The sequence below is a fragment of the Xyrauchen texanus genome, chromosome 29 (genome assembly GCF_025860055.1).
Source record: "Xyrauchen texanus isolate HMW12.3.18 chromosome 29, RBS_HiC_50CHRs, whole genome shotgun sequence".
NCBI classification, from domain to species: Eukaryota; Metazoa; Chordata; class Actinopteri; order Cypriniformes; family Catostomidae; genus Xyrauchen; species Xyrauchen texanus.
The window spans coordinates 38,348,793-38,374,729 of NC_068304.1; the positions used below are offsets into that span (position 1 = coordinate 38,348,793).

Sequence of the window (25,937 nt, forward strand, 5' to 3'; positions counted from 1 at the left end):
ACACTTACAGTTTATTGTTAGTTTATTGAAGTTTATTCTTGACAAAGTCTTAAAAGACTAAAAGCCTTTCAGCCTTCTACCTGTTCAGGGGAGTCGTGACGTCACACGAAGGGCGCGGTCTTCGCAACCTGCTAGTAGTGCGCTGATGTTTGCGGGACACGAGACGCTGAAACACGAGGCGTTTAAGACGCGTTTTGACGGTTGTGGATGGTGTTTGTTTTTGAGTTTGAAAAGTTTGGAACCGGGAAATCGTGTATGCATCATTCCATGGCGTCTGTAACCCACACATAGCATAACTAGCCGGTGTGTGTTGTACATTTAATGATGATGCTCAACTTTCTCCCCGTGAGGAAATTCAAGCGCAACGGGAAATACATTTTATTTGTGGCGGTGCTGATGGTCGGTGCACTGGCGGTTTATCTCACGAGTGTCTGGAGTAACACATGTGAGTGAAATCTGATGGAAAACCAGTCTATTTTACTTATTGACTCCAATAGCCATTTCACACGATTGTCTACTCATTTCTAATTGTAAACCGTTTCTAATTAATTTACAATTCTCACATTTTTTATTTGGCAGTTGACATAAAAAAAAGAAAAATCTTTTTTTTTTTTTTCAATTAACGATAATTTAGGCTAAGTGTATTAGGGATGTCTTATATTTTGTAAACGTCTTGTGACCATATAAAGTCACACTTTTGCCTTCACTAGTTAATTTTAAAGGTACACCCAGTCAGTAGTTTTTTTGTTTTGTTTATGTTGTGCTGCAATCTAGATATGTAAATGCGGCGTTGTGGTAAACGTAACAGTGCTCCGTGTGTGTCATGTGATCTCAACATGGCGGCCCCCATGAAGCGACCCGCTCAATGTAAAATAAAACGGCTTTTATTAGATTGCTTATATGACTGGAGCAGGGTTGTCATGGCTCAAAATGAGGTGGAGGTGGCAACATACTGATCAAAAAAGTGGCTTTAAAAACATGTAAACGTTGGCTTCGCATTAATACAATCCTAATGACCTGGCAACTGCATACTGGTGTTAGTTTTGTCAGCTGTTTTTTAATTTAGTCTTAGTCCTGTGTCAAATGTCCTTTTTAGTTTGTATCACATTTAGTCAACCTTTATCCTATTTATTTTTTATTTATCATCAAGTTTTAGTTGACACAGTCTGGGCATTTTAATGTAGTTTTAGTCAATGAAAACTGTTGACACTTTTATCCTTAAGAGTATTATTGATAAAATTTGTCAATCTAGTCTATCCAGAACCTAATATATATAGATATATATACACACACACAGAGACATATATTTTATTGTTGTTGTCATTTTAGTGTTATTTTTCACATAAGATTGATCTTATAATGATGATCTCATCAACGATGCAACTTGTTGCGAGCTGCAAACAGCGGGGATGAGAGACGAGCATCTCCGTGTTATGGTGCGTTCACATACAACGCGAAAAAAGTCGAACCCGCGAGTATTCCCCTTTTTTTCCGGAAAAGGACAGGAGGAGGGGCTTCTATGAGAACTTATCTTTCCGCCATCAACCATGGCCGATATCACAGCGATTGCTGCTCTGTATCTGTTGTGGAAGTCCCAGATACATTGACATTGTGTCATACAATTCCGGGTGCCCACACACCGCTACAACCATTTTCTCGTCCATTTCTTCTGCTACTACGTCAGTGACATCCGGACAATCTCAATGCTGTCATGCGAATATTTCGCTCGAGTTAAAAAATGTAAACTCGCGCGAATTAATCGATTTCTTGTTTTCGCTTCGCGCCACCCGCCGCAAATTCGTGTCTTTGCATTGACTTCGTATGGAAGTGTGACGCTCTTGTTCTACCGGCTCCGTACGGGACTCGAACCTAGGTCTCCGGCGTGGGAGGCGGGTGCTCTAACAAGGAAGCTAAAGGCTACAGCCTCTAGCGTCAGTCGCTAGTGCACCTCTTGAGGTCAGGAGAGTGAGGTTTACCCACTGCACAGCTATCTACCAGCTGGCTCCCGTTACACTCACCCCCCTAAACCTCACTCCCTTCCGGGTCACGGCACCAATGTGACGCTCTTGTTCTACCCGCTCCGTACGGGACTTGAACCTAGGTCTCCGGCGTGGGAGGCGGGTGCTCTGGCTTCCGTTACACAAGCGCTCCTCTCGTCTCGCTTGTCATCATTATAGTTTTATATGATCTCGAGCTATGTTAAATGACATCAAGCGACTATTCGGCAACAGAATCTTTTATTATTATCGCTGAGATTTACAGTTACAAATGACAATACACCGAGTGCAATGCTTGTTAGTGTTTTCCATGAAGACACCCACCTGAGTTATGTAGACAGCCGGAGGCGGCACGAAATTTGGCAGAGGTGGCCGCCTCGTAATTCTCTTTGCAGGAAAAATCCTGTGGAGTCTTCATATGTCAGCGTGCATAATATTGAACATTATTTATTTTTATTTTTTTCTTTAACCCTTGTCCTGTTTTACCTAATTGGGTGTTCGCGGTCAGAAATGACCAGCCTATAAAAATTGCTTATAATTTTCTCATTATGCTAAATTATCGCCAAATATTGGATTCGATATTTTTGCCAACTTGTTTACTTTCAATTAGCACACGTTTTGTATTTCTTTTTGGAGCGTATTGATCGTAGGCCTCATTGATCTGAGCTTATGCACCTCCGTTTCTGAGTGAAAAAAGCATTATTTATGCATTACTTTTGCAATATTAATTAAAATATGAAAACATTCTGTACTATTCATCACACTAGTGTGCTTTTTGACCGGGAACACCACAAGTCTAATCTTGAACAATGTGTTTGAAATGTTTTTTGTTAGATTAATTATAAGTTGTGTACACTCATGTATTCAAGTATAAGGTGCATGTATTAAACATAATGCAATGCAACACAATGCAAACAGCGCATCACAATATACAATGTATAAAACAATACATTAGTAGAATAAATAGAGCTAACAAAGAAGTAATTTCCAAGAAAAGGGAGATAATTAATGTGCATGTGAACACAAGGGCCGGGGAGGTCATTATTTCTGCACACTATTATTTCATCACAATAGTGAGCAGTTCACATTGTACCCAAGTGAGTCACACATCTCTTGTGCGTTTAATCCATGCTTTGATGCTTTATTTGCTGACTCAGAGGTCTTGAAACTCTTATGGGAATTTTTTATAAACTTAGCTTGTTGTTCCTTTATTTCAAAAGCCTTACAAAGAGAAGGAAGTAATTTAGGAAACCTGAGAGAATCCAGCGGAGCTCTGACCTGCAGATGGGGCTTGTCATGTAGTTCGAGGTCAGTGAAGCAGAGCCAGTGTCGCAGCACCTGCTCATCAGTTTGCTAATGGTCATATACAATTGCATTTGAATAGACTGAATTGTAATCTCAATGTGACCCGTAACAAACACAAGTCTTGACATATCAGATAAGAAGCACTGATGACAAGTTAACCTTTGCTGGAGTTGGATTGGTTTTTGGGCTCTTAACTCAGATCTAACTTCCCTGTTCCTTAAACTGATATTTCCAGAGGTGAACATTTCACCTGTAGATTGCTTTGATTTGCTCTTGTCAGTTGCGTGCCATTCTTGCATGGTTTTTTCACCATATTTCAATATATGTCAAGTCAAATGAAATATGAGGTTTGCAGTGGAAGTCAAAATTAAACTGATCACAAAATCTTAATTTTTGTGTGAAATATGAATTTACATTTATAAAGAAGTCAAGTGGTTTTTATTGTCGTTCAACCATATACAGTTAGTACAGTACACAGCAAAACGAGACAACGTTCCTCCAGGACCATGGTGCTACATAAAACAACAAAGGACAAACACAGAACCACATGAGACTACACAGACTAAATAACATACCTATATAAAGTGCACGTGCAAACAGTACGGGACTGTACAATAATTACTAAAAATTAACAGGACAATAGATGACAGTTTCTAAAAATGACAAACGTAAACATAACATACTATGAGATATTGTTCTATGCACATAGCAGTTATTGAGGTAGCATCCAGTTATAAAGTGACAATAATTAAAGTGCATCTCAGGACTCGTGTGTGGGTGGGTGGGTGTGTGTCAGTCCAGTCTCTGAGTATTGAGGAGTCTGATGGCTTGGGGGAAGAAGCTGTTACACAGTCTGGCCGTGAGAGCCCGAATGCTTCGGTACCTCTTGCCAGACGGCAGGAGGGTGAAGAGTTTGTGTGAGGGGTGTGTGGTGTCACCCACAATACTGGTTGCTTTGCGGATACAGTGTTTTTTGTAAATGTCTTTGATGGAGGGAAGAGAGACCCCAATGATCTTCTCAGCTGTCCTCACTATCCTCTGCAGGGCTTTGCGGTCCGAAACGGTGCAAGTCCCAAACCAGGCAGTGATGCAGCTGCTCAGGATGCTCTCAATAGTCCCTCTATAGAATGTAGTGAGGATGGGGGTGTGAGATGTGCTTTCCTCAGACTTCGAAGAAAGTAGAGACGCTGCTGGGCTTTCTTGGTGATAGAGCTGGTGTTGAGGGACCAGGTGAGGTTCTCCGCCAGGTGAACACCAAGGAATTTGGTGCTCTTGACGATCTCCACAGAGGAGCCGTCGATGTTCAGCGGAGTGTGTTCACCTTGTGCTCTCCTAAAGTCAACAACCATCTCTTTTGTTTTGTCGACATTCAGGGACAGGTTGTTGGCTCTACACCAGTCCGTTAGCAGGTGCATCTCCTCTCTGTATGCTGACTCGTCATTCTTGCTGATTTCGGGTTGCATGTACACGTCTTATCTGCCATTCTTTCCGTTTTATGCAATTTGTGCACGTGCCGCCTCCACAGTTTGACGTCATAAGCAGAAAATAACGCAATTGATTCAAATATGTTATTTCTTGCTTTGACGGATTTTTCAACCTGAGACCCAAGCGTGACTGCTCTTTGCATTTTTCCTTTTCCTAAGTGATTTGTAACTAGTAGCACCTAATAAACATGCAATAAAAAATGTTTGTTTTAAAAAGCTATTTGTTTTCCTAAAAATGTATTTCCTCATGGTACAGCGGGCCTAATTTCTGAAACTTTAAATAATAAATAAGCCATAGGAAATTTACTTTTTTTTTCTTTTTTCAAATCAGATGTTTATTATGTTTCCAGGCATGTTGGTTCTTCATGTTTTTGAGATGTAACAGATTTTCTGAAAAACTGTTTTGAAACGATGTGTATTGGGTTAAGCACAAATAAATAAATATGATATAATAATATTTTGATTAAATAATTTGACTTGATTTGACCTATGTTAAAATGTTTTTTTCTCTCTTTGCACTGTGAAACAAACAAGTGATAGTCAGTGAAGCATTTTACCAATCAGAAGTGAGCATAATGTATTCTGATACAAGCAATGGCCAGCATCGTCCAATCACTGCCAACCATCGTTCAGGAGCAGGTTTGGTTATTAGCAATAGTTATTAAAATCAATACAACATTGATTAGAATCAATATTAGTTTATTAATCCTGCAAATCAACAATCATCAAAGATAACTATCAGTTGTCAAAATCATCCATCTATCCATCTTCAACCGCTTATCCGAAGTCTGGTCGCGGGGGCAGCAGCTCCAGCAGGGGGCCCCAAACTTCCCTATCCCGAGCCACATTAACCAGCTCTGACTGGGGGACCCCGAGGCGTTCCCAGGCCAGTGTGGAGATGTAATCGCTCCAACTAGTTCTGGGTCTTCCCCGAGGCCTCCTCCCAGCTGGACGTGCCTGAAACACCTCCCTACGGAGGCGCCCCGGGGGCATCCTTACCAGATGCCCAAACCACCTCAACTGACTCCTTTCGACGCAAAGGAGCAGCGGCTCTACTCCGAGCTCCTCACGGATGACTGAGCTCCTCACCCCATCTCTAAGGGAGAAGTCCGCCACCCTTCTGAGGGTGCCAACACATTTCGGCCGCTTGTACTCGCGACCTAGTTCTTTCGGTCATGACCCAGCCTTCATGACCATAGGTGAGGGTAGGAACGAAAATTGACCGGTAGATCGAGAGCTTTGTCTTCCGGCTCAGCTCTCTTTTCGTGACAACGGTGCGATAGAGCGAGAGCAATACCGCCCCCGCTGCCCCGATTCTCCGGCCAACCTCCCGCTCCATTGTCCCCTCACTCGTGAACGAGACCCGGAGGTACTTGAACTCCTTCATTTGGGGCAATACCTCCTTCCCTACCTGGAGTACGCACTCCATTGGTTTCCTGCTGAGAACCATGGCCTCAGATTTAGAGGTGCTAATCCTCATCCCAGCCGCTTCGCACTTAACTGCCAAGCGATCCAGTGGGAGAATATTAATAAGTATTAATATTGCCAGGGCACCACCTTGGAATCATTGACTAATAACCAGACAGTATAACAGTCTAGATATAGGATTGTTCCCTTGGAAAAGTCGACGTCCGGAGAACACCGACATCCCTTGCGAGCCCTTGGGACAGGTGCATGCAGGACAATACCAAAACACTTCTCTTTAAAGTATAACAAAGTTTGATGCAGTAATATCAATTAATAATCAACACAATGCAGTCGATAAACTTCAGACTACAAACTAAACGGTAACATGTTTATAATAAAGCTGATTCTGATAAGCCTATAATACATGAGAGGGGGGTAGAGGTGTGCGTGTGTTTGTAGAGAAGGAGGGCACAAAATGGCGGTGGTGGCTCTCGTGCAGAGTGCTTCACACGAGGTTTACGGCCAGAGAATGTGGCCAAGAAGGTGGGCAGAGAGACTGGTTAATGGCATCTGCCCATTTAACATGTGTCTCCGCTGGTACTATAAAGCTGGGCTCTATCGGCAAATTATCTTCTCGCCAAATGTGTGCGTGCATGTTTGTGAGGGGTCGCGTGTTGCGGTTAGTACGAGGGAGTGACAACAGACGCCACCGAAGCCAGTTTAGCGATTGTGGGAGAGACCGCAACCATTCGTTTTATCCATCCGCCGCGGTCATTAATTCTTTAATGGATAAATTCAGTGTGCCGGTCTCACCCATGATCGGGGCTGGACTGGTAATGTGGCATACCGGGCATTTTCCCAGTGGGCTGGCGCACTTTGGGGAAAGATCAGGTGTGGACTGGCCAAAGGAAGAACCGAGTGGGCCAGTGGGTCGGCCATGAAGCGATAGGCTAAAACGAGCCGCCGCATTATGCAGAACGGACCACAAAATGCCGCTGTGATTTGCAGGACAGCATCATGTTGTTGTCTGCCCAAAAATGTACCTGTGTCAAATGGTTTTTGTGTAAATGGTTTAAGACCTTACCCCGATAAAGGAACGTTTATGTTGCCTTAAGCATAGTGGATCTAAGAATATGCATGTAAACACAATCATTGTTGATCGTTTTCAAATCATTCAAGATTTAAGTGCCTTTTTCCCTCTTAGGGGGGTCTATAGTTACATTTACATTTATGCATTTGGCAGACGCTTTTATCCAAAGCGACTTACAGTGCACTTATTACAGGGACAATCCCCCCGGAGCAACCTGGAGTTAAGTGTCTTGCTCAAGGACACAATGGTGGTGGCCGTGGGGATCGAACCAGCAACCTTCTGATTAACAGCCATGTGCTTTTAGCCACTACACCACCACCACTCCGTTGGTTGTCCATGTGGCCTACCCCAAGTTTTGTGCGTGTATGTGAGTTTAGACACACTGGGGGTGGTGAAGTTGCTTACCCTTGCGTCAGCGGTCCCAGCTCTGGTTTTATGATTTTGTGAGATTGCATTGAAATAATAAAAAATTCATTTTTTTCTTATTGAAGAAACATCAAAAAGAGCAGGTGCATCGAGTGAACAAGGGAAAAAGACTACAGTAATGCAATTCTCTTTCTCTCTCCAATAGTGCAATGGGCTCTGGGTCTACTCCCTTTTTTAAACAAATTTGAAATTCCTCCGGGGGCTGCCATTGTCCTCTTGGGATGACAGGGAAAGAAATGATTTGGAGAAGTAGAATGGGGTGTCAGGACTAGGTGGTGGAGACACAAAAGAAACAAATTTCAGCCACTCACAAATAACATAAAATTTCAACATGCACATGTCGTATGTGGATTACCTTTTTGAAACGTATTTGTTCTCTTACACACATGCAAAGTTCACACACAGCCCCGTATGCAAATACTCCTGCAGACACATCACAATAAACGCCGGCTCGCCCCAGCCTTCCTCACAGTGTTTGCTCAATGGCGCTGGAGGTCAGCTGACCCTTCTGTTCCTTGTTGCTAAAGTTCCGGGACAAGGTTAAGCACACTTGTACCTCTCTACACAAACACAACTTCCAAATGTTGTCCATCCAAGACCGTCAATCCGCACATCTTATCACGCGGCTTGTTGAGCGCATTACCGCGGAGACATGGCGCGTGTGGAGGCTTCACTCTATTCTCCGCGGCATCCACGCACAACTCGCCATGTGCCCCACCGAGAGTGAGAACCACATTATAGCGACCACGAGGAGGTTAACCTAACGTGACTCTATCCTCCCTAGCAACCGGGCCAATTGGTTGCTTAGGAAGCCTGACTGGATTCTCTCAGCACACCCTGGACCCTAACTTGTGACTCCAGGTGTTGTAATCAGCGTCATTTACTCGCCGAGCTACCGAGGCCTGCCTCGTCCCTCCTTTTTCTTTTCATCTTGTTTACAGTGAGTCACATACAACATAAGCGAATAGGGGCCAATTAAAATACTCACTGTTTCAAAAGTATAGCCACAAGAGTGTGATAACATGCTTTTAGTGTGATAAAATAGCTTAATATCCTTTTCTGTGACGATGTAATGTCAACAACCACTTTTTAGGCACTTCTCACAGATTTTCAAAAAAGCTTTTCTAACAACAGCTCAACACCACAAACTTTGATTTATCCATCCTTAATACTCATTTCTTATCATTTACCACTCAATCTTTTAAGTTCCTTTTGCATATTCTACCATTTCCTTTTTTCTTATTGGCCAGTTTCATAAATTCTTTGTACCCGGAGAACTGAAACTTTCCCTGAAACTTGAATAACCGGTTTCTTCTTATCTGTAACGAGACTGGAAGGACAATGTACGTGAGGTTTTGACATATGTATGTTGAATTTTCCTGTGGCGTGACATGCTTTACTCTGTACAAAACTATTTTAAAATGCGTTTTGTGTTTTGTGTGGCGTGTTTTTAGCACAAATGGGGTTCGGAGTGGTGCAACAACGTTTAATACTTAGGTTTGCTCAAATCCTTAATCATAAGTATCAGCATTAGAAATAGTGACATTTTCCTTAAGCATCTAAATGCATCTAAATGTCCATTTAGATAAGGTAAAAGTGTGTGTGTGTGTGTGTGTGCGCACAATTTTTTCTATCACAATACAGAAGAACGGATTACGGAAACACCAGGGGAATAAATCATGATTGTTTGTGTTGTATGGGGTCAAATGATTAATAAGAAAGTCTGTTTGTGGAACAGATAAAGTCAGTTGAGGTTGCAACGGTCTGTTTAACGTTTTAGAAATGTCTAAATGCAATGATGCAGTGTTTCCTCTGGGATTTGTTTCAGCAGCGGTGCTGTTGTGTGTGCGTCCACAAGACCCATATTAACGCGCGTTGGTCGAAGAATGGATTCAATCTCAATTTCAGCCTGGGCCACATCAGGGTTTATTTGTGTCCTCAAAGGGCCTGTTGAAAATGTGGCACCAGCACCTGCTTTGGTAGCACCCATGCAAATAATATGACATGTGCATTGAAATGCACATATGACAGTACACCATTGATTTTGAGGTTGGGATGCAGATGAAAATTATGATATTAATTTAACAGTAACATCTGTTGAATTTTTATATAGCTTAATTCTGAAGGCATACAAAACAACTTACATTTTCAACAATCAGAGAGCATTGCAAGAGTACAGATTTTACACTGATGTAGACCTGATGGCTTGGTCTATAATTATGAAAATGCACCATAGTTATTCCATAGTATCCATAGTTTAACTCTGATATTTGTAAATTGTTCATGTTAACCATGTAAAACCATGCATGGCTCCTCACCACCATGGTTAAAAACGTGCAAACGGGTTACACAATCCCGCTGTGCATCTCACTGGTTCACAAGCACATTTAAAATAGTCTGCTCGGTTGAGGTCATTCCGCAAATTACCGCACCCGCTCTGCCCTCGTGCTGCTATGAATAAGCCGTGTTGATAATTGACCTGTGTAGCGCTGTTTCATTCCACTTTTGATGCTTGCAAAATGCTCTCCAAAACATAGGGGGAAGGCTCATTCATATTCACGAGAAAAGCACTAAATGATTGTTCAGTGCAACGTTTGATCCCATGCATTCCTACTTTTCAGAAATGAGCTCGCGGGCCACCTGAAATTAAGTGAGTTTGATGGTTTGGTGGTGACGTCTGTGTGTGTGTGTGTGTGTGTGTGTGGTGGGGTCTCTTTTGCAGTGTAGAACACACACAGCTGACTGGGACTGGCAAGCGTTATGTTGCGTCAAGAATATTAAATGAACCATGTGAAATCCCAACAGCGTCGCTCCCAATTCAGCATCGCCGCTGCAAAATGCATATGGGGAAACACTGATGCATCATAAATGACTAAACGAACACTGGACATCCAATTTTAATATTCTGTTTCTGCCTAAAATGTTAAATATACATATTTTTAAAATGTATATAATGGGAAATAAACTGAAAGCATGTTTGCTGTGTGTGTGTGTGTGTGTGTGTGTGTGAGGGCTAGCGAGAGAGTGACAGTGCTTGATTATATGCAGGGACGGATTACCGACCGGGCCCTTGACTACCAGGGGGCCCTTGGCTTTAAGGCTGCGTGATCTAGTTTGGTGACCCCCCCTGGCTTGAAAACCCATTGGCCATGAAAAACTAACCTCTTTTTCTTTTTCAGATGTAACCCCCCGCATTGAAAGTGTTGATTGGGCAAAACATGGTTTCCAGAGTGGGGTAAAAACTCACAAAGAGACACAGTCATGGTTTCAAATTATAGGCATAATGCACTGTGTACACTGCCTACTATTTTTTTTTTAATATTATGTGAGACAGTACACTGGCTGTTAGGGCTGCACAATTATAACAAATATCTAAAAACTATATAAAAATTAACATAATTTACATGAAAATGTGCAACACACATGTTTGTGACTGGTTACAGTGCTCAACCTCTGCAAAAAACATGTCAAAAAAATTACGCAAGGGTGTAGCCCTAATTCAAATGCCTTAATTGACAGTTTCTACTATTAGTTCATTGTCTCCGCTGTTAATTGTGCACCCCTACTGGCTATGTTTGGAACAGCAAACTTCTGAACTCACTGTATTAAACATGCAACTTCAAAGAATGAATATGTCAATATAGCATACCACTGAAATGTTTATCGCTGCATATCGTTTTTCTGTTGCACAAAGTATTAGTAGGCATTATACGGTGTATATGCAGCGCAGTATGCTAGTTTTCCCTTTCAATCATGTTTGTGTGTGTGTGTGTGTGTGTCACAGGCTCGAGAAGTTCACTTCTCTGATGATAATCATGTTTGGAATTCAAAATACATTCCACAGAAATGGAGGCCGGAGGTAAAGACAACCACATGACAAAGACAGAGAATAATAGAGTGGAAATCATAGTAATACCATGATAGACATCCCAAAACATGGTAATATTATGATGGAGATCTAAAACTTTGTACTACCATGATTGTACTTGTCCAAAAGCATGGTGCAACCATAGTACATGTCCAGGAAATCATTGTAGATTCATGATAGATGTCCAAAAACATGGTACATGTCCAGGAAATCATTGTAGATCCATGATAGATGTCCAAAAACATGGGACTACCATGATTGTACTTGTCCAAAAGCATGGTGCAACCATAGTACATGTCCAGGAAATCATTGTAGATTCATGATAGATGTCCAAAAACATGGGACTACCATGATTGTACTTGTCCAAAAGCATGGTGCAACCATAGTACATGTCCAGGAAATCATTGTAGATCCATGATAGATGTCCAAAAACATTGGACTACCATGATTGTACTTGTCCAAAAGCATGGTGCAACCGTAGTACATGGCCAGGAAATCATTGTAGATCCATGATAGATGTCCAAAAACATTGGACTACCATGATTGTACTTGTCCAAAAGCATGGTGCAACCATAGTACATGTCCAGGAAATCATTGTAGATCCATGATAGATGTCCAAAAACATGGTACATGTCCAGGAAATCATTGTAGATCCATGATAGATGTCCAAAAACATTGGACTACCATGATTGTACTTGTCCAAAAGCATGGTGCAACCGTAGTACATGGCCAGGAAATCATTGTAGATCCATGATAGATGTCCAAAAACATTGGACTACCATGATTGTACTTGTCCAAAAGCATGGTGCAACCATAGTACATGTCCAGGAAATCATTGTAGATCCATGATAGATGTCCAAAAACATGGGACTACCATGATTGTACTTGTCCAAAAGCATGGTGCAACCATAGTACATGTCCAGGAAATCATTGTAGATTCATGATAGATGTCCAAAAACATTGGACTACCATGATTGTACTTGTCCAAAAGCATGGTGCAACCGTAGTACATGTCCAGGAAATCATTGTAGATCCATGATAGATGTCCAAAAACATTGGACTACCATGATTGTACTTGTCCAAAAGCATGGTGCAACCGTAGTACATGTCCAGGAAATCATTGTAGATCCATGATAGATGTCCAAAAACATTGGACTACCATGATTGTACTTGTCCAAAAGCATGGTGCAACCATAGTACATGTCCAGGAAATCATTGTAGATCCATGATAGATGTCCAAAAACATTGGACTACCATGATTGTACTTGTCCAAAAGCATGGTGCAACCGTAGTACATGTCCAGGAAATCATTGTAGATCCATGATAGATGTCCAAAAACATGGTACATGTCCAGGAAATCATTGTAGATTCATGATAGATGTCCAAAAGCATGGTAATACAGTAATAGATATCTTAAACATGGCACTACCATGGGACATGTCCAAAAAAAAAGGTGTAACATCCAGAGCATGGTCATCTCTGGATTGTCAGGTCTTGAGTCCTTTATGTATGATCCGTTTATGTGTATATCTTGATGTTATTAAACTACACGAGAATGTTTCCTGCCATGTTATCCACAGCAAAATCTTTTTTTTTTATTATATATATATATATAATCTAATTTTGGCATTTATTTTTTTGCCTATAATTTTTGTTTCAAAAAACAACTATCGGCACAGATTAATCGGTAAAACCGATATATCGGCCTACCTCTATTGCTTTGACCCATAGACTTCCACTATAAGTGCATTATTGTAGACATAATGCATTTATTTTACAGGACAAATTGATTTATTTATTTTTCTGTGGAAATAAACATGCCACATATGCTGTCAATTAGGCTTAACTTGTTTTGAACCCAAAAATGTATTTAATCCTATAGGCCATTGAAAAGGAATGATCTGTTTGTGTGTGTGTGTGTGTGTGTGTGTGTGTGTGTGTGTGTGTGTGTGTGTGTGTGTGTGTGTGTGTGTGTTTCTGTGTTTGCTCTCAGTATAAAAGACTGGCTAATCTGCACGTCTTTGAGGACTGGTGTGGCACATCTATAGCTCAGCTGAGGAAGAATCTACATTATCCACTGTATCCTCATGTAGGTGCATAAACATAGTCAAATGAACAGTTACTGGGATTTCATTTATCAAAGTATGCTGCTTTTAACTCCAATATGAGTGCTGCTTTTGGCACCAGAGCAGTTTCTTAAAGGTGAGGTCAATGCGTCACTCCTTGAAATATGCTCTTTGGACCACTTGCCGTTTTTGCTTACTAGGACTTTGTATTTGTTTATCTCAAATAACCTTATCAGGTTGTCTTTTATATATGTGGTTATATAATGTTATATATTCCTGAAACACTATGTGTGAACGCCCCTTAAAGCAACATTAGCAGACAGTAGCTCGGAGATCTAATTAAAAATAAATCGTTAGCAAATCATTTGACATCCTTACAATGGGACACATCAACATCCTGTTTCAATGGAACGATTGTGTTGCGTCCTATACCAGCCAGACAACCATTTCATGGGGTCTTAAATTCATCACACATTTAGGCATGTGCATATTATATTATAACACTATGTCTCTCTCTTTAGTCTCGTACCACTGTGAAAAAACTTGCTATATCGCCCAGATGGACCAATTATGGACTCAGGATATTTGGCTACATACATCCGTATACTGATGGTTCGTCTGACACACAAATATGTATAGATTGTGTAAGATCACCATCGTCCTACATTTAATCTTTCTCTTTGCTCTGCAGGTGACTTTCTGTTTGCAGTGTCGTCTGATGATAACAGTGAGTTCTGGCTCAGTGACGATGAGAATCCAGGCAATCTGAAACTTTGCGCTTATGTTGGAAAGGTTTGTGAGACAAGTGCTGACTGATATTTAAAGGAATATTCCGGGTTCAATTTAAGTTAAGCTCAATCGACAGCCTTTGTGGCATCATGTTGATTACCACAAACTTTTGGCTCGTCCCTCCTTTTCTCTAAAAACCTCTGGGTTACAGTGAGGCACCTACAATGGTAGTGAATGGGGCAAAGTTTTTAACATTTGAAATACTCACTCACTTTTTCGAAAGTGCAGCCACGAGACATAAACGATATGCATGTAATCATGATTTTAGTGAGATAAAATCACGTATTAACCAGTTCTGTGTAAAGTTATATTTAATTTTACAACTACGTTGCCATGATGATATCTTAACAAACCCTAAAATGACTGTAAAATAACGTTTTAAAATTCTAAAATGACTGTAAAATAACGAGTTTTAACATAAAAATGTATGTAAAGTGCTTTTATAAAATTATAAGCTTCAAATATCTGCTTTAAAAACTGTCCCCATTCACTTCCATTATAAGTGTCTCACTTAAACCTTCATTTTTGCTTTTTTAATGAAAAGGAGGGACGAGTCAAAATGCATTTTTGTGGTAATCAGCATTATGTAGGGATATTTAAATGGATAGTTCACTCCGTAATGAAAGTTCTGTGTTATTTACTCACCCTCATGTTCTTCCAAACTTGCATTCGGTTATTTTTTTCATGGAACAAAACAATTTGAAATTTCGGACAATCTTCATGCCGCTCTTTTCCATACAAAAATGGTTCATACTAACCAAAAGGACAAAACCAAAAAAAAGCATCTGTAGCAAAAAAAAGTTATGTGCTGAAAATCTTTCTCTCTGATAGCGTTCACATTTAAAAGATGTCCAAATGACATGGGTAATGACAACGTGTCATTAGTGAACGCAACTTTTGAATTTGAGAATGAGATCTGAGAGCAGCAGCGAAGGGGAAGATTTTCAGTTAATAACAACCTTATTTTGGGTCTTTTAATCACATAAATGTTTTTATTATTTTACCTTTATTTAACCAGGCGAGTCACTTAAGAACATTTACATTTACATTTATGCATTTGGCAGACGCTTTTATCCAAAGTGACTTACAGTGCACTTATTACAGGGACAATCCCCCCGGAGCAACCTGGAGTTAAGTGTCTTGCTCAAGGACACAATGGTGGTGGCTGTGGGGATCGAACCAGCGACCTTCTGATTACTAGTTATGTGCTTTAGCCCACTACGCCACCACCACTCACAACATTTGTATTTACAAAAGCCTGGAATAAAACATTTGTATGGCTTCATAAGTGCATAAGTAATTTGGACTACTTTATGGTGTGTTTTGGTCCTATTTGGAGATTGAAACTTGACCTGGTCAACATAAAACATCTTTGAAAAAAATAGATCAGCATAAAGATTCCTAAAATGAAGGAATCATTTTGGATGTGTTTAGCCATTTCTGTAATTAGTTTTACTCTGGCACATCGAAATGAATTATTATTATTTTTTTTTTTTTTGTGATTTCTGAATTTTTAGACGGGGAGAGAATGGAGCGCCCCAGGCGAGTATGGGAAGTACACCAGTCAGATATCAAATCTAATTCCGTAAGTGAAAGGGTTGTTTGTGTCTTAACAGCTGAGGGAATTGTTAATACACATTTTCATGTTATGACCAAATACATCAATGATGAAAAACTATTTTTAGATTTTGTGTGTAGGTTTGCAAGCTGATGCTTGAATGTATGGTCATGTTACAAAGTGCGAAGTAATTTAAAGAGATTGGGAATAGTGTGCAAATGTATTTATTTCTATTCCCAGAATAAGAAAATCAGACTAAAGCTTGTGGGAACATCCATGATGTGGCATAAGATGCGAGACAGTAATGTAGGACCGGACTTGATTTTTATCTGTCTGTATTTGATTGGCTGTCAATATGTCAACACAATATTATTTAACCTGGAAATATCAGGTCATTTTAAAATATAGATTTCCAAGCCAAGAAAAATAAAGAAAACTAGATGTTTAAAGCCTTGTCTGGAAGTTTAAACTGGTTATACAGATATGACAGTAATGCAAACAGCCAGCTAGATAGACAGACAGACAGACAGACAGACTGTCACATAGTCAGATTAACCATCAAAGAAAAATATAAATAATAAAATATATATATATATATATATATATATATATATATATATATATATATATATATATATATATATATATATATATATATATATATATATATACATAAACACACACACACACACAGTTGAAGTCAGACGTTTACATGCACTTAGGTTGAAGTCATTAAAACAAATTTTTTAACCACTCTTTATTTGTTTTATTTGTCTACTTTGTGCATGACATGAGTCATTTTTCCAACAATTGTTTACAGACGAAGGGAAGGAGGTATTGCCCCCAAGTGAAGGAGTTCAAGTACCTTGGGGTCTTGTTCACGAGTGAGGGGACAATGGAGCGGGAGGTTGGCCGGAGAATCGGGGCAGCGGGGGCGGTATTGCTCTCGCTCTATCGCACCGTTGTCACGAAAAGAGAGCTGAGCCGGAAGGCAAAGCTCTCGATCTACCGGTCAATTTTTGTTCCTACCCTCACCTATGGTCATGAAGGCTGGGTCATGTCTGAAAGAACTAGGTCGCGAGTACAAGCGGCCGAAATGGGTTTCCTCAGAAGGGTGGCGGACTTCTCCCTTAGAAATGGGGTGAGGAGCTCAGTCATCCATGAGGAGCTCGGAGTCGAGCCGCTGCTCCTTTGCGTCGAAAGGAGTCAGTTGAGGTGGTTTGGGCATCTGGTAAGGATGCCCCTGGGGCGCCTTCCTAGGGAGGTGTTTCAGGCACGTCCAGCTGGGAGGAAGCCTCGGGGAAGACCCAGGATTAGGTGGAGAGATTACATCTTCACACTGGCCTGGGAATGCCTCGGGGTCCCCCAGTCAGAGCTGGTTAATGTGGCTCAGGATAGGGAAGTTTGGATAAGCGGTTGAAGATGGATGGATGGATGTTTACACACCGATTGTTTTACTTTTAATCACAATTCAGGTGGGTCAGAATTTACATACACTAAATTAACTGTGCCTTTAAGCAGCTTGGAAAATTCAAGAAAATTATGTCAAGCCTATTTTAGCTTCTCATAGGCTAACTGGAGTCAATTGGAGATATACATGTGGATGTATTTTAAGGCCTACCTTCAAACTCAGTGCCTCTTCTTGAGATCATGGAAAAGTCAGAAACAGAAATCAGCCAAGACCTCAGGTAAAAAAATGTGTGGACCTCTACAAGTCTGGTTCATCCTTCGGAGCAATTTCCAAATGCCTGAAGGTACCACGTTCATCTGTACAAACAATAATACACAAGTAGAAACACCGTGTGACCACACAGCCATCATACCGCTCAGAAAGGTGATGCATTCTGTCTTCTAGAGATGAACGTAGCTTGGTGGAAAAGTGCAAATCAATCCCAGAACAACAGCAAAGGACTTTGTGAAGATGCTGGAGGAAACCGGTAGACAAGTATCTATATCCACAGTAAAACAAGTCCTATATTGATATAACCTGAAAGGCTGCTCAGCAAGGAAGAAGCCACTGCTCCAAAACTGCCATGAAAAAGCCAGACTACAGTTTGCAAGTGCACATGGGGACAAAGAAATGTCCTCTGGTCTGATGAAACAAAAATTAAACTGTTTGGTCCGATAATGACCATCGTTATGTTTGGAGGAATAAGGGTGAGGCTTGCAAGCCAAAGAACACCATCCCAACTGTGAAGCATGTGGGCGGCAGCATCATGTTGTGGGGGTGCTTTGCTGTAGGAGGGACTGGTGCACTTCACAAAATAGACGGCATCATGAGGAAGGAAAATTCTGTTGATATATTGAAGCAACATCTCAAGACATCAGCCAGGATGTTAAAGCGCAGTCTCAAATGGGTCTTCAAAATGGACAATGACCCCAAGCATACCTCCAAAGTTGTGGCAAAATGGCTTGAGGACAATAAAGTCACCTGATTCAGTTACACCAGTTCTGTCTGGAGGAATGGGCCAAAATTCCAGCAACTTATTGTGAGAAGCTTGTGGAAGGATACCCAAAACATTTGACCCGAGTTGAACAATTTAAAGGCAATGCTACCAAATACTAACAAAGTGTGTAAACTTCTGACCCACTGAGAATGTGATGAAAGAAATAAAAGCTGAAATATATAATTCTCTTAACTATTATTCTGACATTTTACATTCTTAATATAAAGTAGTGATCCTAAATGACCCAAGACAGGAAAGGTTTTCTGCGATTAAATGTCAGAAATTGTTTAAATGTATTTGGCCAAGATGTGTGTAAACTTCTTACTTCAACTGTATATGGGGTTATATTAGACAATGAGAGCATGAGCGAGAAAGCAAACAATTAACTTAAAGCAGATTAAAGGCCTCTTATGGGTTTGTACCATTTTATCTTAAATTAACGAGCATTTTGTTGGCCCATTTAAACAATCCGTCAATGTAAGTCTATGGGTTTTTTAGTATTAAAATATTTTATCATCCGCTGAGTTAAGACTGGAAGTCCGAGCAGTTGTCGAAGACATGGCACATTATTTCAGAACAGTCTGAATGTCTGTCCATTTTCGTCTTTAAAGCTCTGGGAGTTCACTTTAGAAATTTTAGTATAACTATGTATTTCAAAAAATGACCGTAACCGAGATTGTAGAATAATGTGTGTTCACGTTACATGACATGAATGCACCATAACAGTATTTTGGCTTTGTCAAACCACCTAAAATGTCCATTTGTAAATCTAAATGTTCTAGTTATGCTCTGTTCTAAAGTATTTCACTGGCTAGAAATTCTCCAGTCATTCTGGAATTATCATGGAAATATCTTGGTCAAAAAGTGTGGGAACCCTGATTGTTATATTACATACAATGTAAGTTTTGTATTATATTCACATTGCTTTTTGCGTCTTACAGTATGCAGAGGAGCAAGAAATATTTCTTTGAGCTCATCCATAAACAAAACGATCAAGGAACGGACCACGTCGAGGTTGCGGTAAGTTTGTTTCCTATTGGTGTATCTGAGTGTGTTTTTGTGATATTGTGACTGTTGTACAGCATCTAACTCTTCAAATCTACTTACAGTGGCAACTCAAAAAGCCTGGGAATGCATTTTCAATCATCGATTCCAAGTACATCTCCCTCTACACCAGTGAGTGTGTGTGTATGTGTTATTTTGGCTTGTGGTTCTAGAAATGTCAGAGTAGTGTTAGGAGGCCTGGACTAGCTGTTCATGTCCACACACACACCATGAAATAAGCTAATGATGGGGTAGTTTCCACTGCGTGTGTGTTGTCAACTTATTGCAACAGTTAAATTATTCATCTCTGTGTAAATGTGTGCTTGTGTAGTTTTGGGCAGACACTGTGTTTTTGTGTTCTTGTGGAGAAACAGAAGGAAGACTGTATTTGAAATGTGTTTAGATCCCCACTAGATGTCATAGCTAGCTGTGGCAGCATTATATATGTGTAGGTGCAACAGACCATATGTGCTCTTGCACTACAAAAAAGCTAGATGCATTGCAACTAATAACAGAACGCAGGTGTCTCGAGATTTCTTTTTTAGCTTACGTCTAAAAATGTGACGCTCCCTTGTGAGATGCTGAATAAACAATTGGTCAAAGATGCTCTCGTTTGCAGATGAACACAAATACATGTTCGGTGTGAACAGCCCCCAATACTGGCTATGTTAGAATGTAAATTTAGTGTGCATACTCTATACTGCATACGATAAAAAAAAACTGTCCTAGTAGACAGTTCAACTTAGTAGACTAAGTTAGTGTGTGAGGATCTGTATCTATAATTATACCTCCACTTTATAACTTAACTTATGTATGTGAAAGTTTGCGCAGGAAAACAAGCTCTATTTGGTGTGTGTGTGTGTGTGTGTGTGTTCAGACGAGTCATCGCTGAAGGCAGGAGATGTCAATCACATTCCTCAGACCGCTGCCAGTCATGTAGCTCCGCCCCAGAGCTCCTCTCAGACTCCGCCACATGGAGCAGACATGCTGAGGGCCGATCCACGTGACTCATTTCATCAGGGTGAGAAACACATACACAAATATAGCAAACAAAGTTAACCTGACAGATTTTATGACAGTTCTGTTGCAATAAATGTGATTTATGAACCTAATAAAAATGTCTTTATTGCTTTTTTGTTTTCTTTCCTGTGTAATATAAATACATTCAGTGCCAGCCTGTGGCCAAGTGAGATGTTGCAGTGAACGAGTGCTCTGTGTCAATAAATACTTGTATTTGTTTAAGGAATTAGAAAGTCTAACAGTTTTTAGGTAGCTGACTAGTAACATGGGAATACGCTTTTTATTTATATACTTTAGGTTAAATATGTGTGTACATATAAAAACTAGGGCTGTCCATTTAACGCGTTAAGTGCGATTTCATTTTATTAAAAGTAAATCGCTAAAAAAAATGTTACGCAATTAATCGCAATGCCCCCGGACCATAATAAGGAAGATTCCTGAGAAATAAACAAGGTGTTAAAAAACTCATAGAAAAATAGTAGAACGTAAAAGTAGTTTTAGATCAAATGTATTGTCACACTGCTGTCATTGATTGCAATGGCTTGTCAACAGCCCATTTGTGTGTGTTTGTGTGCTCACAGTTATATTTGTATGTGTAGTTCCATTACTGGACGGGACGCGTTTGCGTGGTGTTTTACCAGACTGTCTGTATAACCCCAGCTACATCATAAAGGGCTATCCTCTTCAGCGCTACCAGGGCCTGCAATTTGTAAGTGCTTACACAAACACACAAACTGAAATAAGTGAAGTTGCTGGCAGTTGCAACCTAATTTGATCGTTTGTTACTACTTTAAAACATTTAGAAATACTTTTCGGGCCATTGGAAGAGTTTCTTATTGCCGAGTTATTAAACTAATTGGAAAGTGTCGATGTGATGTTTGCAAAGTGTTCATTTAGGTTAGTTGTGGTTGTATCTTGATGAATCTTATGTTTTGCAGGTGCACCTCTCTTACGTGTATCCTAATGACTACACACGGCTCACACACATGGAGAGCGAAAACAAATGTTTCTACAGTGAGATTGCTTACTACCTCGACAGGTAAACACACAAATACATTCTGCACTAGATGCCCACCAGTCTACATCTCTGTAGCCAAGCTTGATTTTTTTTTTTTTTCCTTTTTTTTCTCTCGGTTGTGTAAAATGCCACTTTTAATTGAAATTGTGTATAAAAAAAATGTTCTTCCAGATACGGCTTCTCAAACTACCTCCAACTGGATCTGCCAGAGAATCGAGAGGTATTCTCCAAGTTCAAAGGTACAACAAACGTTCAGTTATTTCAAAGTTTGAACTTTGTTAATCTGATGTTCTAATTTGTGTTTTTTAACAGAATTCTCAGCAAATATAATATTCAGAGAATAATGAAGGACGGAACTTTTGGAACTTTTTTGATTGTATTCTGAAACTTTATAGTCTTTTTTTCTTTTCTTCCTTTTTTAATTTCTTTCTCTATTTCTAATTTCTTTTTTCTTTGTTTCTTTAATTATATTTTGTTTATTCTTGCTTTTATTTTCAAGCTTTCTAGAATTCTCTTATTTTTCTTTTCTAGCATTTTCCTTATGTTCTTTCTTTATTTTTGTTATTTAGTTTCTTTATATATACATTTTCTTTTTACTTTTTCTTTTTTCTTTTCTAGATTTTTTTCTTGCTGCTTTCATTATTTTCTTTTATTTTTCTTTCTTTATATTTTCTTTTTCTTCTTGCTTTTATTCTTGTCTGTCTTTTTTCTATTTTCTTTTCATTATTTAGCCTTTTCTTTCTTTTCTAGCTTCTTTATTTAATTGAAAATAAAAGCACATTTTTTCTTTCTTATTATAATATACATTATATATACTATATATGTTTAATATATTTATTTTTCTTTCTCTTTCTTTATTTCTTTAATTCTTAAAGAACATCTTTTTCTTTTTTAATTCTATTTTTCTTTTCTAGCTTCTGTCATTATTTTCTTTTTCTTTGTTTCTTTCTTTATTTATATTTAATTTTATTTTCTAGCTTTTTTCTTTTCTTTCTCTCTCTCTCCATTATTTTTCTTTCTTTCTTTTTCTTTTCTTTCTTTCCTTCCTTGCATGCTAACTTAATTCTATCTATCTGGATTTTATTGTATAGTAAAACTTTAGTGAAGTTATGCTTAAAATTACTTTTACGTTTCTTAATATATTTCATAAGTAGAAATGAACAATGATTTCAAAAGCAGAGTGAGTTTTTCATATTAATAAAATGCAATGAGACAATATTTAATGCACTGAGTCGTGCACAATACAGACAGAAATGTTTATTAAAGGAACAGCAAATTCTGTCATAAAATGAATTATCATAAAAATAGTCCATGCGTCTTTTGCATCATATACTGAATCTATCAGAGGGCATACAATAGGTTTTGTTAAGAAACAAGCCAAAATGAATAGAGAAAATCTGTTGCAGGTTCATGAGGTTCTTTGAGAGAAGCTCATACGGTACACAGTGGATCATATGTTTTTTTTTTTCTTGTTTTTTTTTATATATAGCGTTAATCAACACAAGTATTTGCATTTTCATTCCAAACACCTTACGTATGCCTTTACACGATTTGGAATGTGATGCACGATTCATATGGACTGCTTTTATAATACTACATTATGAATTTTCATTTTTGGTCAAACTATTGCTTTGTCAGTACATGGGGTCAAATTTGACTTCATGTTGTCTTTAGCACTCAACATACTGTAAAATATGCAATCAGTGTGATGAACTTAAAGCACTCTGAAAGAAGACTGGGCCGTGTAAAGTATTTATTAATTTCCCATTACGAGAGGCGTTTACATGCCTACACCTAAAAGAGTCATTCCATGCTTTTCTTTCTCTTCCTGTAGGAGACCGCATGCAAAGACAAGTGGTGAAGCGGGGCAGAAATAAAGATAAAGGATTGCAGAAAGCTGAAAAGTATAATGATGGGCAGAACAAGGTTCTGGCAGATAACGCACAATGATTATAATGACTACACGCTAAAGAGACGCCGAAAACTGTTTTCTATTCATCAACATGGGAGAGAACTAAACAGACTAGGGCCATTAGAACACAACAACCTTCCCAAGGAACCACAAAATCTGCCTGGGGAGCCGCAGATCCACCCTGAAGAACTTCAGTACCAAACGTCACAAAAGAAACCAAGAAGAAAGAGAAGGAGACACCATCAACAGAACCTCCAAGACCAACCTGCTGAGGTGAGGAACCAGGGCCAAGTTTTCAGGAGTTTTGAAAAAGACTCCATGGTTGCACATCCGATTCATCGAGAAGGCGTGGAGAAGAAATCTGACAAGCAGAATCCAGCAGGAGCTCTGGAAGTAGCCAACTGGAGGACAGATTTGAAAGAGCAAGGAGTTGTCCAAATGCCCAATCAGGTTGGAGGAATTAAGCTTCGCCCTCAACAAGCCCCAAAAAGCAATAGTAATGATAGAGATGCAAACCTTGTTGCAGTTAAAGACGGAGATACTCCAGTGGACAACGGGAGAGAAGAACGTGATGATAAGTCTTTGAAAGCAGCCGTGTTGGATGGCGTTCCATTTACCAACTCTGCCATGTTTGATGAGGTCCAACGTGAACGTGGTGTCTTCGTGAATCATTCTTTTAATAGGACCGTCTTTCTGGAAGAACATGTAGATCAGTTACCCAAGAAAGCTTTGGATGAGGTAGAAGTGAAGAAGACCGTGTTGAAGAACAAGAAAGATGGATTAGAACCATTGGATGTGGGCAGAGTCAAAGCAGACTCAATACAAAGGCCAAAAAAACAGTTGGGTAATAGGACAGATGCTTCTAGGAGAACAAGAAGACCAGGTACCCAAGAATGCATTGGACAAGGTAGAAGTGAAGAATGGCCAGGATGAAGTGGCACCCTTCGAAGGGGATGGAGTCCAATCAGACCCAATACAATGGCCAAAAATCCAGTTGGGTAATAAGACCATGTTTTTGGTAGAAGAGGACCAGATAGAAGAAAAGAAGACCATGTTGGAGAACGACCAGGATGAGGTGGCACACTTGGAAGGTGACCGAGTGCAAGCAGACACAATGAAGTGGCCTGCAGACCAAGTTTTGAAGATCAAGGAAGCAGCTAAATTGTACTCAGAAGAAGCAGCCATTCAAGGTGGTGGTCTTGTCATGCGAGGTAGATCAAAACTGAAGCACTCTTGGTCTGAAAATGACAGCAATAATACTGTCAAAGTCGACAAGTATAATAATGTAGTGCATCATCTTGGAACCACCCAGAAACAAAACCACAACCTGCCCAATGAGCGTAAGGGATGGGTCACAGCTGGACCAGGTATGGAAAAATATAACCAATGGGGACATGTTCAAGATGTCAGACAGGAAAAAGAGAAGCACATAAAGGATGAAGCGATACATATTGGAGAGGCTGAGGTTGGACAACATGATGGAGACCATTGGGTGGGTAATGGTTACTCCGATGAAGAGGACTACGACTTCATCGACAAAGCTGGGTTTGACGTGGAAGTCAATTGGGCTCAGACGTTTCAGGTCAGTCCCTTCGATCTCAATGCCATGCGCTCCGATTGGATCGATCTTAAGTGTAATGTGTCTGGGAACCTGCTGCTCAGCAAGTCGGATGCTTTATCTGTTGTGGACGCTTTCATGAAGAAACTTGACAAGAAATATCCAAGGTAGGTCAGCCATTACAGGTATTTGCACAATAACAATCTCAATGAACACGCTTCAAAGTTAAAGGAATGTAATACTGCTGTACTGTATGCTGATTACAGCATACTATATACTTTATATGGGGCCGTTAAGACCAAGTAGCTTATGTCAGGTACACACAGCTACTTTTAAATGGCTGTCAATAGAGAAGCTTGCTTTTCATATGGTGTAGTTCCAGCATCTACCAGCAGGGGCAAACAGGGACCTCCTAGCCTGTCAATTCCTGACCTCTTGATTCACACCAAGTGTATTCTAGCGGTAAAAAAATGTAAACGTCAAGGCAGATGTCTTGAGATGTGTTTTTAAAAGTAAAAAAAGCATGTCTAAAAAGCATGCCACTCCAGCGTGAGAAACTGGAAAAACAGTCAGCCATGGCACAACAGTGAAAACGTCTATATTGCACGTTTACGTTAAAAAGCTATTGGAAAAACTGTGCAGACGGACATAAATGCGTTCGGTCTGAACTACTATTTTATTAGATATTTTAGAGAATGTTACGATAAAAGTTTCAAACAGAACATCGTTCTACCTCGTCATGTTTAATTTTGGGTTCAGTCATTATTTCAGAAATATAGATAGTATTTTGCCATTTTATTCCAAATTTTGTGTTAAAGTGTCTTATATCTTGCCAGTGTAATCCACTAACAAGTGGAAAAACTGTGGTTGATATTTCTTTACACAGAATAGAAGGTCAAGGGCACATTGCATTGTGGGTACTGCAGTAGTATACAGTATAGAGTGCAA

The 25,937-nt window shown here is 39.7% G+C and overlaps 1 protein-coding gene across 1 annotated transcript in view; it reads left to right on the top strand.

Annotated features, from left to right (window-relative positions):
- Nucleotides 1-189: 189 nt before the first annotated feature.
- Nucleotides 190-25,937, top strand: part of LOC127622814 (beta-1,4-N-acetylgalactosaminyltransferase 3-like) — a 35,894-nt gene continuing 10,146 nt past the window's right edge. The window contains 16 exon segments of the mRNA XM_052096916.1: nt 190-445; nt 10,889-10,944; nt 11,494-11,568; nt 13,571-13,666; nt 14,165-14,255; nt 14,335-14,435; nt 15,950-16,017; nt 19,379-19,457; nt 19,547-19,613; nt 20,359-20,502; nt 21,101-21,210; nt 21,440-21,540; nt 21,691-21,758; nt 23,354-23,463; nt 23,465-24,287; nt 24,289-25,156. Coding sequence (XP_051952876.1) covers nt 325-445; nt 10,889-10,944; nt 11,494-11,568; nt 13,571-13,666; nt 14,165-14,255; nt 14,335-14,435; nt 15,950-16,017; nt 19,379-19,457; nt 19,547-19,613; nt 20,359-20,502; nt 21,101-21,210; nt 21,440-21,540; nt 21,691-21,758; nt 23,354-23,463; nt 23,465-24,287; nt 24,289-25,156 — 2,978 coding nt within the window. The 5' untranslated portion in view covers nt 190-324.